This window comes from Chanos chanos, chromosome 5 (assembly GCF_902362185.1).
Source record: "Chanos chanos chromosome 5, fChaCha1.1, whole genome shotgun sequence".
In the NCBI taxonomy this organism is placed as follows: domain Eukaryota; kingdom Metazoa; phylum Chordata; class Actinopteri; order Gonorynchiformes; family Chanidae; genus Chanos; species Chanos chanos.
Genome location: NC_044499.1, coordinates 40090686 through 40110403, shown reverse-complemented (window position 1 = coordinate 40110403; position 19718 = coordinate 40090686). Strand labels below are relative to the sequence as shown.

The window sequence follows — 19718 nt, the reverse complement described above, 5'->3', positions numbered from 1 at the left end:
TTTTTCCCCCATAAAATTTCAATAATAATGACAATAATAATAGTATTCCAGAAATGTTCCATATTTTATCTTCAGCGGTTGGGGGGGATTTGAAAGATGACACCAGTAGAGAGAACACTGGAGCTACTGAGAACTGCCGCTTTTTGATTCATGCCCTCAGGTCGATGATCAGACATCCATCCACCACATGCTGACCACAGTAACATACTGGAGGCACTGGTGAGAAAACATTAGTGGTCCAGAGCTGGGCACGTTTCAAGTTCACTCTAATGTCACTCAGATTCAGGGGATACCAGACTCTTGTGTGACAGTTAGATATGCTTGTTGTGGCTTGTCTCAGGCCGGGAGATGTCAATCTGAAACTGTAAACAGAAAGGGTGCGCAAACACATTTTCACTGACAATGCGAATGTTTCTCAGTGATCTCTTACCTATACATTAACCTTCTTCTTAATGCTATGTTCAAAGTGCTATATGGTATGAAATGGTAGCAAAAAACAAACATTACACTTGATTGCATGACCACCATCATAACAAGCTATAACCATCCAAGGCCAGTTCAGGGTGACCTGGTACGATTACCCTTAGCCCTGGAGCATTGTGGGGACTGTAGTCTAAACGACTGTGTTGCAGCTGTGTGTAGCTTGTAAAGCTTAATGAACAGTAAAGAGCAGATGAGGCTGCGGGAGGATTTGGGGTCACATGGTTTGTTATTCTGCCTGAAACTAATTGCCATGGTGACAGGAGGGCATGGGGAGCAGGCTTTGACCTGACCTCCGTGATGTAAGCTAAATTAAAAACGCACAGGCTCTCCAATCATGGCAAAAAATTGCCACAGCGTTCGAGAGGGAAAAACATTGTGAAGTGAGAGAGGGGTCAGAGATCATAGATGGTGTTTGTGGTTTATTTATTTATTTATCTATTTATTATGACTGTTTGAAAATGGGAGAGAAATACACATTTTTCACAAGATAGTGAGATGTGTGATCTCTCTCTTTCTTTCTCTCTCTCTTCTTTTTCTCTCCCCTTCACTTTCTTTGTCTCTGTCACTGTCTGTCTCTCACAATCCGTTTTACCTTTCATTCAGCCATGCTTACCCTTGATACCAGGAGGGCACTAAAGTCTAAAGTTTACATTGTGTGCGGCAACCTTAGACATCTTCACAGATTGCGGACTTTTACATTTTTCTCACTATTGCAATGTAATCACCAAAGCTGACTCCTCTAATTACACTCCAACCCAAATCAGCCAGGCCATCCAAATCAGCCTCATTAACCAAATCACACGAGGGCACACACTAAGGAGCATATACCGCACAGAGAGAGAGAGAGAGAGAGAGAGAGAGAGAAAAGAGAAAAATTCAATTTAATACTCTATTATCCATAATCCTATCATTTGCCCCCTTTCTCATTCAGGGCTGTTGTTTGGAGGAGAATGCTGATGCCTTTTTAATCTGAGATGTTCATCTCAGCTCTTTTTGTCAAACACGGTGGCTGAGTGAGAGCTCTATGCCACATTAAAGGTTTTATTGAATGTGCTGTCTATAATGAAATATGTTAAACTGAATTCACCTCCGGATATAACCGTTAATATGCTCATCAGCAGAGAGATTGAGTATCCTTTCTAAGAGATGAATCAATTAAAAAGTCATATAGGATGTTTGAATGAATGTGACTTTAAAGTTTCCCAGAGATTCTTGATTAAGTGTCCCCCCCCCCCCCCCCCCCCCCCCCCCCCCCACTATCACAATCTTGAAAACAAAGTTTCTTAGATAAGCGAAAAGCAGGAAATTTAGACAGTTGCGTAAATGTGTTTAAACAGTGACCATGTAGTAAAGCACTATCAAGTAAGAGACTGTGAATTTTGTCTGTACATCAGAGTCATAAATCTCTTTCTCTCTTTCTTTCTTTCTTTCTTTGTTTCTTTCTTTGTTTCTTTCTTTCCATCTCACACATTCTACCTCTCGGCCTCTTTCTCTACCTCTCTATCTCTCCATCTCTTTCTCTCTGTAGAACATGTTTGAGAAGCCGTCACTTCCAGAATACAAGGTGGCCGCCGTGCAAAAGTCCCGCTTCATTTTGCTTCACTACAGTGTGTCCAAGGCATTGTGGGATTGGATGATCCTCCTGGCTACATTCTATGTGGCGGTGACGGTGCCATACAATGTGTGTTTCACGCCGTACGACGATCTGGATACAGCAGCCAGAAGCACCATCGTCAGCGACATCGCCGTGGAGATGCTGTTCATCCTAGGTTTGTGTAAACAGGAACAACTAGGAGGGGGAGGGATGACTTAAGGGATAGGAAGAGCGCACTCATTTGAATTTCATCAGTGCCTTTACAAAGTGTCAACCTTCCCCCTGTCATTACCTTAACACAATCCCATTATATTGGCTATGCAAATTAGAAAGGCTTATTTTGTCCCTCAAGGTAGTGATTCATGCATTCAGTAGTCTCTCTCTCTATGCATTTGGTAAGCTTTCTCTTTCTCTTTCTCTTTCTCCTCTCAGATATCATCTTGAATTTCCGCACCACCTATGTGAGTCAGTCAGGGCAGGTAGTGTATGACTCGCGGTCCATCTGCATACACTATGCTGCTACCTGGTTCTTTGTTGACTTGGTGGCAGCTTTACCCTTTGACCTCCTCTATGCCTTCAACATCACAGTGGTGAGTACACAGCAGGCAACAATGTTAGACTACACTACAAAGATGTGCTCACAATAAAAAAGATCCAAAAATGCTTTTAATCTCAAACTCAGGAACTAGGTTCTCATACATCAGTATGTGAGTAAGAGGTCATAACACTCTCCTTTCCTGTCTTGACCTGTCTCTTCTCTCTCTTTGTCTCTGTGTCTGTCTCTTTATTTTAGACATCTCTGGTTCACCTGTTGAAAACGGTGCGTTTGCTGCGTCTGCTGCGTTTGCTACAGAAACTGGATCGTTACTCCCAGTACAGTGCTATGGTGCTCACTCTCCTCATGTCCATGTTTGCACTGCTTGCTCATTGGATGGCCTGCATCTGGTACATCATTGGCCGCAAGGAGATGGAGAACAACGACCTCGAAACCTGGGATATAGGTGAGACACTCCATCTCCCCTTCCCATACGCACACGCGCACACACACATGCACACACACACACACACGTACGCACACACATGCACACATGCACACGCACACGTGCGCATGCACAAACATGCACAAACATACACTCACACACATACACACAAAAACACATGCGCGCACACACACACACACACACACACACACACACACGCACTCACACACAAGTGCTCACAGCAAGCAATAACTCAAAACAAAATGGGACAAGGTGAGACAGATTATACAGACACACTCTTTTGAAGACCATGTAATGCAAGTTTCAGTGCTATAGTACAAAATAGCCACATATGTGTGCCTTATTTTCATCTGGATCTGCTGAAATGCGAGAATATAACTGCACCAAACCCTTTTTCTTCACTCTGTAGCTTTCTACCTTGCTATACAAGCTAGAAATCCTGCTCTGTATGGAGAATAAGGGAGTCTATCAGATTAATAGGGAACTGATACGATTCCCCAGCTAATACCTTCTAATAGCTGTGATGTGTGACACTAATGAACCTACAGGTGCAGTAACCCTCTGTGCCTTTTCCCAAAGTAATGACTTTAATCACCATCTCTCACACATATAGATTTACTCTGCTGCTCCCTGAGGAAACCTATCAGTGAAAGACACCAAGACATCCACACACAAATTAGACAGCTCCAATTAAAGTTTTTCTCTTACTCTGTAATGACTGAATGTGTTGTACAGTTTCTTTGATGAATGGATTAAAACCAACACAAGTGCACGTTTATGGAGTACAACAGTCCTGAGAACAATAGGTGCCTAAGAATTGTGTGTTTGGAGCAGAGGTTGGTGAGAATATTGAGTATCTTAATGAAGGTTGCTTGAAGGTCATATAGTATGTAGTGAGAGCAGGTTTTTGTCATATAGCATGTCTTGTCAGTATCACCACAGGGAATACAAAGTCAGGCTTAGCAATTACTATCATGTAGATTTTTCATCCCGTATGGACTAAACCTAATTTTGCCAGGTCCCAGATGGACATTTTAACCTCTACTAGTCTATCTGTCAGTCAGTGAGTAAAAGTGTCTTTCATCTGGTCCCTTTTCACTCTACATGTAATCATCTCTCTGTGACTCACTAGTTTGGTGGCTATACCTGTGTTTATTTGTCCTACCATTCTCCATCCCTTTCTCTCGTTGTCCTAGAAACACAAGTGAACAGCTTGTTAAAATCCTCCTGTCACGTGAAAAGATCTGAACTCACCAACAGATAACAAGCTTAGTGGACTGTGGGGTGATTGTAACCAATTCACAACAAATGATTCATCACTTCATGACATACTACAGAGAGACTTCAGTTTGATGTTCATAAATAAGTACTCTCTGTGTCTTTCATACTTATACTGTCTCTCTCTCTCTCTCTCTCTCTCTCTCTCTCTCTCTCTCTATGTATGCCTGTAGGCTGGTTACATGAATTGGGGAAACGACTGGAGACTCCCTACTTTAACCGTACGGTGGGCGGCCCCTCGGTGCGGAGTGCATACATCGCCTCTCTCTACTTTACCCTGAGCAGCCTGACGAGCGTGGGCTTCGGCAACGTCTGCGCCAACACAGACGCTGAAAAGATCTTCTCCATATGTACCATGCTCATCGGGGGTGTGTTTAACACAAAATCATATTTTCCAAGCACAACATGTTTACTGACAGTTTCTTCAAAAAAACACTACCCGTGTCAAGGGAAAACGAAACCGTCTCAATGAATGCATGCTCCACCATCCCACTGATCTGATAAAATGTTCAGATTTTTTGGGTGGTTTAATTGGTTTTAATATTGTGTGTCTCTCTCTAATCTGATGTAGTTGTTTTTCTTTTTGCAGCGCTGATGCATGCAGTGGTGTTTGGAAATGTTACAGCCATTATCCAGCGTATGTATTCACGCCGCTCTCTCTACCACACGCGCATGAAGGACCTCAAAGACTTCATCCGCGTTCACCGGCTGCCTCAGCAGCTGAAGCAGCGCATGCTTGAGTATTTTCAAACCACCTGGTCTGTCAACAATGGTATTGATGCCAATGAGGTGAGAGAGAGAGAGCCCTGTGTCTTATCCAAAAAGAGAAAATAATAACAATAATAATAATAGTAATAAAAAAAAATAAAACAAGGGCATCAAGATATGAGTTTCAGAAATATGAAGGCACAGATTCATGCATTTATTTATAAATCCATCTTAAAGTAATTCATGGAAAAACTGCATTTCTTGCCTGACATATTTCTCGATGTGTTTCATGAATGTGACATAGTCTATATGTACACGGGGCTGATATATCATGAATTTCTTACTTCTCTTTCCCTTTTGTTTTTGTTCTTCTCTTGTCCTCCTTTGACATTTTACCTCTCCTCCTCCTTGTCAGCTCTTGCATGACTTCCCAGATGAGTTACGTGCTGATATAGCCATGCACCTGAATAAGGACATTCTGCAGTTACCCCTGTTTGAAGGAGCAAGCAGGGGGTGTCTTCGCTCTCTCTCCCTGCACATCAAAACCTCCTTCTGCGCCCCTGGTGAGTACCTCATACGCCAGGGAGACGCTCTGCACGCCAACTATTTTGTCTGCTCTGGATCTCTGGAGGTTCTAAAGGACAGCATGGTGTTGGCCATTCTGGGTACGTTCTTTTTTTCAATTTGCTTCTATTTATATCCTTGTTTGTGTGTTGATTTATGTACTTTAATAGGTTATTTAAGTACCATGGTTTATATTTAGAGATGGGTTCTGAATACCCCTGTGATCAAAAGTGCACATGCCTTATTACAACATAATGGCTATATTTTATTTTAGTCTTGTTATTGAGTAATTACATTGCATTTACAGTGTCACACAAGTCATCATATAGGAATTACCATAGTACAAGGCTGAGATTAAAACACATACAAATTGCTTAATTGTTTCACTGCCCTCCCTTCATAAATATTGTAGTTTTGAGTAAAGTCTTCCCAGATCATTTGCATGACAAGCTGCTGTTGACCTTGCAGGGAAGGGTGATCTGATTGGCTCTGATCTTCCGGGGCAGGATCATGTGATCAAAACGAATGCAGATGTGAAGGCACTAACCTACTGTGATCTGCAGTACATCAGTGTGAGAGCTTTAAGAGAAGTCCTAGAGCTTTATCCTGAGTATGCCAGTGTCTTCACAGCAGACATCCATCATAACCTCACCTACAACCTCAGAGAAGGCAGCGAAGCTGAGGTGAGCTGAGCATACACTCTTAAAGGGACATTTCACCAGTTTCATGTTTTTACCTTTGTGTTCTAACCTTAGGACAAGTCCATGAAAAACTCTGAAAAACTCTGAAAAACTTTCAAATTACAGTAGTTTGTCCCATATATAATCCTATTGTTTCCTGAAGATGATACCAGTGTTAACATTTTAAAACGTAGCCATCAATTCCTGCAAAATTCCAAACATCCTACTGAGTTGCTTTACTGTACAAATTCCTGTGAATCAGAAAGAGTAATAGCTACATAAATATTGTTTTCATTAAAATTAGAGAGGCTACTAATTAAGAGTTTTCATAGTTGTCTGTGTCATCACTGCTAATATGTCTATGCTAGCAGTTCACAGTAGATGAACCACAGTGAGAGAAAACAACATTAAAATTCATTTAGTACAAAAGGACTTACAGCACATTACTGTCGGTCGTCGTCACTGTAAGACAGTAAGTGTGACCTTGTGTGTGAGACACATCTCTCTTCACCCAGCTGGCAGGGCCTGGTACTACTGAATGCTTCACTACCTCTTATTACAGCCTCTCGCTCTCTCGCTCTTTCCCACACACACACACACACACACACACAAACACACACACACATTTCAATCCAACAGTTTCTAATCCAATTCTATTTATTCCTCGATCCCGCTTAGACAACAGAGATAACAGGCTAAAGATGAGGTACATTTGTGTTGTATTCTCTGTAATTATTTCTAATAAAGCAGCATGATTACAACATTATCCACATTGCAAGGGCAACCCTATACAGTATGCAATGGAAAAGAACATATGCAGGGAATAATCATAGTATTATTATTAATTATGTAGTAATATTTACAATCAGAATATTCTACAATTAGAAAATTGCAAGCACCAGTCAAAAGTTTTCTTTTGTTTCAAACAAGGAAACAGCTTTTCTGTTGTTCTCTTAATGCCGTCATCATTTAATTCCCAATGAACTGGACATAGTCTACAATTATAAATTTTGCTCTGCTCAGCAATTACCTCAGGAAAAACATACTGCCTTTTCTGAAACTTGTCCAGTTGCATTTCACCAATAATGCAGTAGATACATCCATACAGACCTATTAAGCATCAACTGACTCTCATAATATGTTTTTTTTAATGCTGTATAATGCACAAGCTGTTTGGAACAATTCCTGTTGTTATTGTAAGGGTATGAGCAAGTGAGTACCTGAGCTATATCCAACGGTTCTGTCTGCATTACCGTTTCAGACAATAATTACAACAAACCCTCAGTCTAAATTTGCCTGTAATTTCTCCCCGTTGCACTCAAAAGTAGACCTCATCCTTTTTATTCATGCAAGACCCAGACAGAACCAGAGAGAGAAAAAATTGTAACAATTTATAACAAGAACTAGCTTTCAGCCGCTGCGTATGCAAGTGGCAATTACCCACTCATTCAGCCCAAGGAAATTAAAATAATGACAAAGAAAAGCAAGAAAAAAAGTGTTTATGTAAAATGAGTTTTGTAAAAAAAAGGCCACAGTGATGCATTAAATCTTGTGATAAATCCAGTGATAAATCTGGTGGTGATCTCCTAGTCTATCTGTGCTTTATGTCATTAAATCCAGTGATAAATCTGGTGGTGATCTCCTGGTCTATCTGTGCTTTATGTCATTAAATCCAGTGATAAATCTGGTGGTGATCTCCTGGTCTATCTGTGCTTTATGTCATTAAATCCAGTGATAAATCTGGTGGTGATCTCTTGGTCTATCTTTACGTCTTTCTAGGGTCTTACGAGATTCTCAAGGTCACCCAGATTTCCTCATGTAAGTATGGTACAATTAGGCCTTGCATTCCTATTATCTAGTGATTGGATCGGTCATTGTGTTGTTCTCAGGCTCAAAAGCCTTTAGCTTTACAGACCGTTTTAGCCAAAATCAAAACAGGAAGGGGCATTGAAACATTTCAGACCAAAACACTGATATACTCTCTGCAACAGTCCATAACGATCTTTCCATCCAACAATCTGCTCTAAATATCCTCTCCAAAGTTCTTTTCACATGTTCCATAACAGAAGTCAGTTCTTGTGATTTATCAGTGTTTGACATGGACCTCTGTTCCTTGGCTGCAGTAAAGAATCAAGAGGCTCATTTTATGCGATGGTTTCGACTGGCCTTCCTCCTAGGGGGCTAACGGCAGGACTTCCCCCTTAAGGTGGAAACTCATTATGAGCAGGAGCTCTCAATAGTGTTGTGCGGTGATCTCTCTCCCCCGGGGCCAGCTGGGAAACTGGGTCAATCGCTTTTTTTAAACCAGAGAGGAAGAGTCCAAGCCGAGAACAGTTTCGACAATGTACATCTTTCATTTTTCTTCTACTCGATTGCATTATGTTTGTAAAGTCAGCCAAAAGAACTGGGTCCAGTTTTTGAGTCCAATCCTCTATGTCCAGCCTTTTCGGATATTTACAAATGTAAAGCTTTCTGTGCAATCAAAATTGCTCTCGTTTCTCACTAGCTTTTTAAACTCTCCGTGTTTGGTTTCATGCAACTCCCGTAGAACAAAACTATTTCTACCAGGTCACACTTCCATAGTCACACTGAAGTTCATTTTATCCCGTCAAATCGACCTTTTGGAGCTCTTTACACAAAGAGGGTTTTTTTTATACAGTGACTGCCGCAAAGCAGTTCCCCTGGGAACAGGAACAATAAGACTGAAATACCATACTCTCAGTCATGACCTGCATTGCTGCTCCTGCTTTTAATTATAACTCATTTTTCAATTTCATCGTCTCAAATCACTTTGTTGCAATGACGCAGAAGCATTGGCCAGCAGTGCTTGATGTAACCTAGACTCATCTATATATCCTCTATAGACAAAAAGTGAACCCATTTTAACGTAACCTAAACCTCTATTTTCCTCTCTCATTCCAGCACAATCGCTCAGATACCAATGCATCAGTAGAGGGCAAACTTTCCTCCATAGTGGAAACAGGTGATGATCCAGATGACTACTCCCATCCATCTCCGACCATGCGGTCGCGTCGAAACCTTCTATTACCGAACCTGAGTAGCCCTGTTCGTCGCACATCCCTGGGGAACCTTTTGGGAGATGAACTCCGGCAGTTTAATGCCCTTCGACACTGTCGGTCACCTGTCAGGGGCAGGGGTCAAAGCCCATCTCCCAAACAGAAGTCCAAAACGGACCTCCACCCCCAACCCCCCTCATCCAGCACACCTGCACATAACCCACAGTCTGAGGCAGGTGGCAGTCTACGGAAGCCCACCAAACTTCTCATCCCCACCGTGAACTGCTTTGGACCACCTGATCTCAGCCCAAGGTATGAGACTGAACCTAAGTTGGATAAGTAAACAAACAGTATATTATTGACATTAATTAACATTATCACCTCTCACACACACATACACAACTACTCACAGATGGGGACAGGTAGCTTAGCTTTAATAACACATTAATTGAAATTGGACAACTGAACAAACAGTATTTTATTTATTTATTTATTTATTTTTACTGTCACTTCTTCAGTTTCTATTTGTACTTTTCAGTAATGATATAATTACACTTAGTGTTCTTTCCCCCTCAGAGGCACTGTGATTTTTCAAAAACTCTCCTATCCCTACCAGGGTCGTTGACGGCATTGAGGACAATGACCATGTGTTTCACTTTAATGTGGAGCAGAACAGGACCAAAGCTAAAGGATCAGCAGAAGGTAAGAGAGAAGTGAAACAAAGAGGTCAGATCTGTGGCTGATGAAGGCGGTTGTGTGATGCTGGCAAAACTTTTGATCATTTGTTAGGAGAGAACTTAACCTTAGATGAAGCTGATGATCAAGAAAAGAACCCATGATTCATAGCTTGTATAGTGAGATATAAAAACTAAAAAAATGTGTGTCAAAATATGGTTACTTGAGACAACCGGCTAGTTAACGTTACTTTGGGTGTATGTACCAGTCTATTGTAGTTGGGTATGATGTGTATTTCTGTAGGTCTCTATGTATTCACAATCTATTTCATTGTGTAATGTCCAGTACCTAGATGGTCAATATTTGTGCTTATTACGTGTATACTTTTTAACTGTCAGCTGTGATGTGCTTAACAACAAAAAAAATCATCTAAAACCACAGTTATGACTAGAACCACTGTGCGAAACAGAATCCTTTAGGTCGCATTAGAGTCTTTTATAACCCCTTGTTGGAGGGCAGCAGAAGCCCTGTGAAAGGTCAGGCAAATGATAAGAGAGTTCCTCTCAGTGCAGGAGGTAAGCGAAGCAGGAGGTGACATTGAGAACAGCAGTCAGGGCGATGAAGGAGGGCTCAGGTGCCAGCTGGAAGTCAGGCCTCCTGAGAGAACGTCCACAGGTTACAGAGGTGAACCGAGACAGAGACAGGCAATGTCACACAACACTACATGAGAAAACGACCACAGGCAGACAGGGGAGCTATTCCCCTGAAGCTTCCACAACTTTACCACAAGTAGGTTCGCTCCTAATTGTTCTGTGTCTCTAAGACTGCTATTCATTCCACTATCAGATTCTACTCAGATGAATGCAACATTGCTCCAGGAAACAGAGGAAGTGAGAGAGAGTATCAGCCACCTCAACAAGAAGGTACACAGGCACGCATGCACACACACACACACACACACACACACACACACACACACACACACATTATCTCTGTTACACAAAAGCAGTATTAGCATGATTGCAGCTCCACATTTTTAAATGGTGCTGCGTAAAATTAAATGTTAAATGTACAGCGATGACACTTCTATGTCGTGCAGATAGGAAAAGGTAGGTTTTCTCATGGGGGGCATTAATTAACATTATCACCTCTCACACACACATACACAACTACTCACAGATGGGCACAGGTAGCTTAGCTTTAATATCGCATTAATTAAAACGCAGGGGGTACTTCTGCAATGCAGATAAAACTGAGGAAGTGCTGACAAGACTATCTGCCAAAAAGGTGCTCACATCTCTTCTCCCCAAACCCTCCCTCCTTCCACCATTCTCTCCTTGGCCATCTTTTCCTCCTATTTGTGTCACTTGCCATCCCTCTCCTCATCCCTCTTTCCTCTTGAGGGATTTGTTTCTGGTATAAAAACAGGCCTTGCCTTACATAATTTTCAGAAATGGATGTCACATGCACTGCGCACTGTACTGCTTTGTGCAATAAATCTGTTCTTTGCTAACTCTGTTGTGCTACCTCCTTAGGATGAATGGATGACAGAGTAGCCATTAGAGAGGCTGGTTACTTCATCACATAACAGATACACCACGGAGGACAGATTATATGATGCTGTAATTCAGTATCTGTTATGTATATATGTTTCACTAATTAAAACCAGGAAAAAAAACGCCAAAAACAGAGGATATACTCTGTGTTTGTCCTTGTATACTGTTACTGCAAAAGGTCATTCATAATGTGAGTTTTCTCAAAAAACAACTTTACTAACCATGCTGTCAAAAGTCAAGAGTATAAGAAACTTTCCAATAGGGAAAACCTCAGTTTGATTTGGATGTTGATTGACACTATCCAGGCCACTGTCTAGACATATTGGATTGTTGAAAAAAGACTTGATTAATCATGGTCCCTGCTCCTTCTGTTCCCTATTTCAGATGAGCAACCTGAACCAGGAGGTGTCTCAGTTAGCTAAGGATCTGCATCACATGATGCACCTCCTGCAGGCACAAGTAGCTGTACAACATTACACAGCCTCCTTGTCCTCCTACCCCTACGGAGTCCATATGCTGGCCAATCCAGCCATGAGCACCGCCATGGCTTACAGCATGGGCTCCCACATGCACCCGCACCAAGAGGCTCACAGCCACCAGCTACACCAAGAGTCCACCACCACCTCAGAGAACCTCAGCCATCTTGGAGCCAGTGTATGGAGCTTTGGTGGAGCCCACGGTATGCAAACCATCTGACACTGATGTTTACTATCACACAATAGGTTAAGTATTCTACCTTAAATGATTCTATATACAATGAATTGCGCATAGGCAAAAAAGTATTGTTTACAGGTGCAAACCTATCGGTCTGGTTTTCAGGTGCTGGAGGGACAGGGATGACTCACAAAGTAGAAGGACAAGGACCTTTCCCTCAGTCAGATCTGCCTCAGTCTCCAGTGGTGTCTTGCAGCCCTGAGCCTGGCTCAGGTGCCTGGGGCTCTGGGTCAGCGCACAGCTCCTGTCCAGCCTCCATCAACACTTCCACCACCTCTTACTATACCAGTCATCAACATTCCCTCACTGGCTCCTCCCTTCTCAGCATCAGCCAAGGCCTTCAAGGAACAGCTCCAGGGCACGACAGTGAGGATCTGCGTTCATCCCCTGGAGTTCACGGTACTCGTGAGGGAGTCGTAGCCAGTATCAGCCAGTCCCAGCCCAGTTTGTGTATGTTGCCTCCCCACAGCACTGACTACACACATTTGCTTTCAAGTGCACCTACATCCACACACTCACTTCTAATTGCACCAAGTACATATCCACACCTTTACTTGCCGACAGAACCTTCCTCGCAAGCTATTAATGTGCTTGACCTCAATGCTACTGTCCCGTGTGGAGACAGCCACATCTCAGACACATCCAACCTATTGGATGAGGACAAAGACAGCGGTGATTTTTCCACATCCCCACCTCCTCTAAGCTTTCCCAGGCAGCCTTCTGTTACCTCTCTAGGCTCAGGGTCTCTCAGGCTGGACGGACCCAGGGTAGACCTCCCTCTGGGGGACCTAACAGGAGTGGGCCACACCAGCCGAGAGTGCCTACTGACAGAGCAGGGATCCACAGAGAGCCGGGACAGCGAAACATCAGAGCCCATCTCCCGGAGGTCCAGCATTGTGACCCAAACCCAAGGCTCAGAACCCTCCTGGTGCCTGGACCTAATGGACTAAATCTCTAAATTTAGTGTCATTGGGTTTTTAACATAACTTGACATGGTGTCACAATGTGGGCTTTAGACATGAACTCTGCTGACAGACTCGACATCCTCAATTACTATTTGCAGTGATTGTTTTGCAGTTGATGAGTGATGTTTGCTTTGGTTTCCATCTTTTTGGGATCAGGTGTTCTTCCTGTTTACTGTTTATGCGAACTACTGTACGACTCTTCTATGCAAGACGCATGTCAATTGTGTATTACTATGATTTGTTTTTATCACAACATAGTATACCACAAAGCAACCAGCCTTTGATATCACAAATCTGCTTTAGTTTTAAGTGTTTAATTGCTCTCCATTCATTAAGATCCAAGGCATTTTAATAAGAGCATCACCGATATAACTATTCGACAACCTATAGGACTATATCAGAGAGAAAACAAAATTCTTTTCTGTATTTATCTTACCTCCTTGCATGGTAAATTCACTAATTCTTTTTCCTAAGGAAAATGTATCCAGCTGAAATGTGTTAACATTCCAAAAAGGAAAAAAAGGCCAGAATTCTGCAACTCCAAATGCTAGTTTATTTTTGTGGTAAAATGTGCTGCTGAAGTCGAGGGCGAGGAGAACCTGTACAAGAAAAGGTCACAAAGGGGTAAGGCAGTCATCTCGAACAAAAGCCAGTCTAATGTAACTTGTAGACTGACCAGCATGTGTGATTTGGATCCTTTGGTCCAAAGGATTGAAATACATAATGATGCAATACATAGGATTGATTCCCGTAGTGTGTTTTTATGACACTGTATATTTTGAATGTTTGAGAATTTTAAGAAGAGGTGATTATAAAATTGCGACGTACTCTTGTAAAGGTATTGTATGGATTTTTATAGTTGACAAAACCAAAATTCATCTAAACTGCCTCTCAAAATTAACAAACATATAAACGCAAGCTCTTTCATTAAATCTAACTACATTAATACCACATTACCATATTAATGCCATGTCATATGGTGGTTTAATGTTTTGTTTTGGTCTACATTTGTTATGAATCTTGTCTGACACTCATAATTCCTATTTAGAGATTGTGGAATAAGCCCAAAAGTACCTTCTTATCATCACAGTTATGTTTCTGATGTCACTGCAAATGAAATTATAGGTCATTACTTTGCATTTGTATGATCAACATATCAGAACCTAGCAGAGCACAAAAACGGCAAACCCCTTCAACAGATGCACTTTCTGGACCCTTTAAAAGAAGTTGCATCAGAACCCTCAGTATAATGAGGGTTCAGCTATTGCAGACATATTCATGAAAAAGACTTCTTTGGGGCTAACAACAGAATCAAGCAAAAATTACTTTTGCCAAAAAAGAAAAAGAAAAAAAGATAATTAGACCACTATGCACTGAAGTCAAAACCTGACCTAACTTAAATTTGCATGGGTAATTTGTAGGTTCCATGCATTGTTTAGCCATGTATCATCTGCATTCTAAACAGGCACAAAAACATTGAATACATTGTCCTCTTTCAAACTGGTAGGCGAATTCACTTTCACTTAGCGCTAGGACAATACCTACCAAAACTCTGGTACACAGTCTGACGGGGGGGACAGTTGTGTGTTTGTACAAATGTCTACACTGCACACATGAATGACACATGAATGATTGATAGAGAGCTTCAGAAATGAATAGGCCATCCTGCTGCTGCTTTGAAAGAGTGACAGCTAAACTGTCTCCACGGAGGACTGGGCATTATGTAACATCCTCCTCTTCAAAAGCACATACAAACCCCTTCTGACTTTATTATAAAGATAGATATTATATAAGATGGTATGAAGTTTGCATTGTAATAGAAACAGTAGGATATAACTCCCCTTGTTAAACAGATTCGTCCCCATTTGAACTTTCCAAATAATTGAAAAAATGTTCAAAAGTCTTCCAGTTCAGATTATAATCCCACTGAAATGACCTAACCAAATGATGATAATGTCTGAAGATGTAGTCTGTTCATCAAGCTGTAAACATTAACCTACCATGGCAGTCATCTGTTCAATGTTCTCAAAATTCTTTTCAAAGCCTGTAAGTCTATAACTCTAAATCTGAAAAAGATTGAGAAGAGAAAAAAAAGTTGTGAAGTCTGATCCAGCTGCATGGTCAAATACTTTATCAGAATCTGTCTGTCATACTGATAGAGGGAGAAAGGCCACATTCCCACACATCATTTTTCTAAAAAACAAAAGTTTTTTTTTTTTTTTTATCAAAGGTGAAGTTAACACGAAACATAACTACATTATATTTAGTGTGAAACAAATACATGCAAATCTAAGAAGATGAAGGCACTCTGGATGTGGGAGAATTCTGGAAATCATGGATATATTCTTACCACCGATGTGAGACTCGAGTCTTATAGGGCTGTAGTCTCTACAGGTATTTGGTTTAACCATGCATTACATAACCATGCACCTACCTTCCTGTGAGCTGGAGGTGAGATAATTAGTGAAATCATGTGGTGTGGTTCATGGTTCAAGCAAATACCTGCAGACGCTGGGGCCCTGAAGGACCAGGGTCTGACAACCCTGTTCTTAAAGGCTCCAAGAAAGACATTGTCTTAATATCTAATCTATTAAGTGATTTGACAACTTGTGAGTGGTGATTTGTGAAACACTGAATGTTCATACAAATATAAAGCATTTCATATTATTTAAGTGCCCCCCTCCCCCATTTGCATTTGAGTATTTAGTAGGATAATATACTGACAGCTTATTGAGATAAAATATTCTAAATTTCACAAGAAATTGCACTTCTTCATTTTTTAATTTACATATTAGGTTCTTTTGGATCAAGCCAATGTTTAGAGCTCTAATGTAGTGATCACTTTGAGTAGAGACTTGGCCAACAGCGTTCAAGAAGGCTTACAAGTTGTAACAAAATGCATGCTGATTGGATTAAAATAGAAGATTTTAAAGCATGTATAATTACAGTAAGATTTTGACTTTGGTTCATTTGCAACAACGATCGACCCTTCCAGGACATTCAGATGTCTAATCAACAGTGTCTCTGGAAAGAACAAAGATAGGATCTCTGTAATATTAATGATGATGGTTGCTTTTCTGTAATACGAATACTGATGGTTGCCTTTCAGTCTGTTGGTACTGTACATGGTGATCTCTTAAAATCATCTCCCTGGACTCCACAGAGGGGTAAAACTGAGGGGTTATATGTCATGTCTCAGTGGCTTAATTGGAGGAAATCTCTGGTTCGTTTTCACAACTCTGTTTGGAAATGTAGCATTGCTTGTATATTACCTTGACAAAGAAACCAGTATGGTATTGCGTTTTTTTTGTTTGTTTGTTTGTTTGGGTTGTTTTTTTTTTGGAGAAAGGTCTGGAGCTCTTAATAATGTTAGTGTATGATACATATCAACTGAAAACAATTCAACTGATTTCAGATCGATTTGCATGAACAATCTTTATTCCCATTACACATCTATTCTGATTTTGAGCATGTTGTTTGAGCATTGGTAAAAATAATAATGGTTACAATAAAACACTTACTTTGATATTTAATCATGTGTCTTCGTCTAGTAAATAAGTAGACACTGAGCGAGAGTGACAGCATGAGAGAGAGAGAGAGAGAGATTTAAAAGAAGAGATGTATTTGCATGATTTAACTGATTTTAATAGAGGATGACCCCACTTAAACAGCCTGCATTCACCCCCTGAGCCAACAACAGCATTTTATCTTCGTAAATTCTGTTTTAAATAGATCTGCGTGATGAGAAATCTTACCCATGCCAACCCCCACTCCCCCACAGACACACATAGAGTTAATGTAATGTATGCAGATGTTTAATCTTTTCACAGTTTAGGTATATATGAGTGTTTATAAGTAATTGCTATATATTTGCACTGCTCTCATATCTACACATTCTTTTTGATCTCAGGTCACACCTTCATCCATCTTTGTGATCACAGCAACACTTTTTTTTTTTTTTGCTGTCTCTGATTTGCTGAGCTACCATAAACAATCAAGTTTCTTCACGCGAATGCAGAAAAGCAATAGTTTCTCTTCATATGACTTAGATGTGTGTAAGGCTTAACACACTTTGAGAAAGACTTTGAGTGCATTCTTACATGTCCTACGTGTTATTTACACGGCTGTGTAGTTCACACACACACACACAGACACACACACACGCACACCCGCCGTCTGTCAGACGTTATGTCAGTGGTAACACCTGACCATTTCAACTTTTTTGCCCTTTCACTCCTTTACCTCCCAGTCTCCCCCTTTTCATCACTCAGATGTTCATGACTGTCGCTGGAGGTCGATAGAGGATCTGTTATCTTTCCGTGGATTATGTTCCCTTGCTCCACTCCTCCACCAGCTGTCACTTTCCACATTAGTATTGTGTGAAATCAAACTCATACAGGAGTAAGCGTACACAGGGGCTCCCTGGAGAGACATGGAATGTGAGCGTGTGTGTGTGTTTGAGGTTGACAGGGTTCAGTGGGATAGATATACACCGTATGGTGTGTGTATTTGTTATCTAATACCTATGCATGTATCAGTGTGCCGCACCTGCCGGCTCACTTGCACTCTCTGAATCATTGGCAACTTAATGAAAGTGCCTTATAAAGTAATGGAATGAAATTTAATGAAACACGATGGTTCACCTGGCTCACAGTTAAGGTCAGGGAAGGTGAAAGGTTGTCTATGTCCTAACTGTGTCAAGCAGTCTTATTCTAATGACCACAGATCAATATATAATACAAAGTGAGACCAAAATAAATGAGTCTACCTCTGAATGTAATAAGTTACACAAAAATATGTTAAATTTCATCCAGTAAAACAAAGGTATCTGGTTTACAGTGTTACAGTATGGGACTTAATTTCTAAGTAGAGCATGCAATGCTATGCTGAGGTATATGGATACAGTTCTTTGCTGTTGCTGTTTCTGCAGTAATAATTGCACAATGGAAAACTACAGAGAAATCAGTGTGCATGAATATATAATGAATATATCAGGCTTTCCAGTAACGTGAGTTTAGAGTATTGGGTAGCCTTTGAATCACAGAGCAAATTGCTATGGACTGTATACAGAATGATGATAGAATCAACCTGTAGAGTAAGCTATTAGGCATCATGAAGTAGTGGTCACATGCAGACACTACATCAAACACAGATGATGACTTGGGGTCTCAGATTGGAAAGAAAAAAATGTATAAATCCAATATTCTTTTATTAGAATGAGAACACAAAGTGTAAAAAAAATAAATAAGTTGGCTGAAATATGTCTGCAACAAGTTAAAGCTTTTATAAAACTCAGGTGTGTAACCTATGACATTTTCCAGCTGTGAGTAGGTTCATGTCATCCATCAGACTCTCAACTTTGTACTGCAAAACAAAACAAAAGCAAGTTCATTCCTCTTACCACTGTATATGGCCAGACTTCCTCTTCTTTATTGGTGTGACGTTTTTTGGGTTTTTTTTTTTAACCTGGGTTAACTCTCTGGATCCCACTTCCTTTTTATGTGGTGGGGTCTACATGAGCCAGCTGTGTTGAGTTTCTTCCCTGAATCTGTATCAAAAAGAGATAACTGTACTCTTGTTGAGTGCTGGCACCCTCTACTGATCACAAGACGCAATCACATGCAGCTCCTACCTGACTGAATGAGCACTAACAGGTGAAACACATCGCTCTGACTAAACAATTGCTCATCTTGAGTTGAGATCATTGGATTACATAGGTACAGCGTACAGAAACAACTAACCTGCAGGGAACACAAACAGATTAAAACAACTCACCTGCCTTTAATCTGAAATCAGATTAACTGGAATTAACATCTGACTAATTCATCTAAGGGATAAAAACAGTAAATTCAGACCCTAAAAAAGGCCCAGACGGGAAGATTGAGAATTCTCAAATTCAAACACAGATGCGGCCAAGAGCAAGAAGAATTTCATCATTTCAGGTCGTGATTTTGGGTTAATGGAGCATTACAGACATGTAGTCTGAACAACTGGTTTATTCACAGAAAAACTTTGCCTATCCATAGGGCAGAACTGAACTGTTGAACAGCCAGAGCTCATGGTGTGTTGTGCAGTATGACATTAATTAGTGAAGGAAATTAATAATAATGTCACCTCTCCTGACTTTAATAAACAAAATCCTCTCATTGAAGGCAAACCTGCTTTTAAACTCAACCATTATGTTCCTGTGTAAAGGGGATGTAACAGCACTTCAATTAAAATCAAACACCAGGTACATTAGCATTTACAGTTCTTCACTGAATCCAGGGTCGGGAAGTTCAAAAGGTAACTGCGGTTCTGTGGTTTCATCGTCTGTAGGGTTTTTAGACTAAGAAGTAATAGTCCGTGAGTGATAAACTGTTGGCAGTAAAGACTTAAGATAACATTCAGATTTTCATTAACCATTCAAGTCTGAATTTTTGTTAGACTACATCAAGCCAGTAATCATAGGAAATAATAATCATATGCAAGCATAGGACAACG

The 19718-nt window shown here is 40.8% G+C and overlaps 1 protein-coding gene across 1 annotated transcript in view; it reads left to right on the top strand.

Moving 5' to 3' along the window:
* The window catches only part of kcnh4b (potassium voltage-gated channel, subfamily H (eag-related), member 4b), a 31078-nt gene extending 17858 nt beyond the window's left edge, over positions 1-13220 (top strand). Inside the window, exons 5-18 of the mRNA XM_030773602.1 lie at positions 2012-2252; positions 2510-2667; positions 2871-3078; positions 4530-4724; positions 4946-5145; positions 5480-5729; positions 6097-6311; positions 8088-8126; positions 9231-9637; positions 9942-10051; positions 10847-10923; positions 11941-12235; positions 12376-12982; positions 13022-13220. Coding sequence (XP_030629462.1) covers positions 2012-2252; positions 2510-2667; positions 2871-3078; positions 4530-4724; positions 4946-5145; positions 5480-5729; positions 6097-6311; positions 8088-8126; positions 9231-9637; positions 9942-10051; positions 10847-10923; positions 11941-12235; positions 12376-12982; positions 13022-13220 — 3201 coding nt within the window. The remainder of the gene's footprint in view (positions 1-2011; positions 2253-2509; positions 2668-2870; positions 3079-4529; positions 4725-4945; positions 5146-5479; positions 5730-6096; positions 6312-8087; positions 8127-9230; positions 9638-9941; positions 10052-10846; positions 10924-11940; positions 12236-12375; positions 12983-13021) is intronic.
* Positions 13221-19718: the final 6498 nt, after the last annotated feature.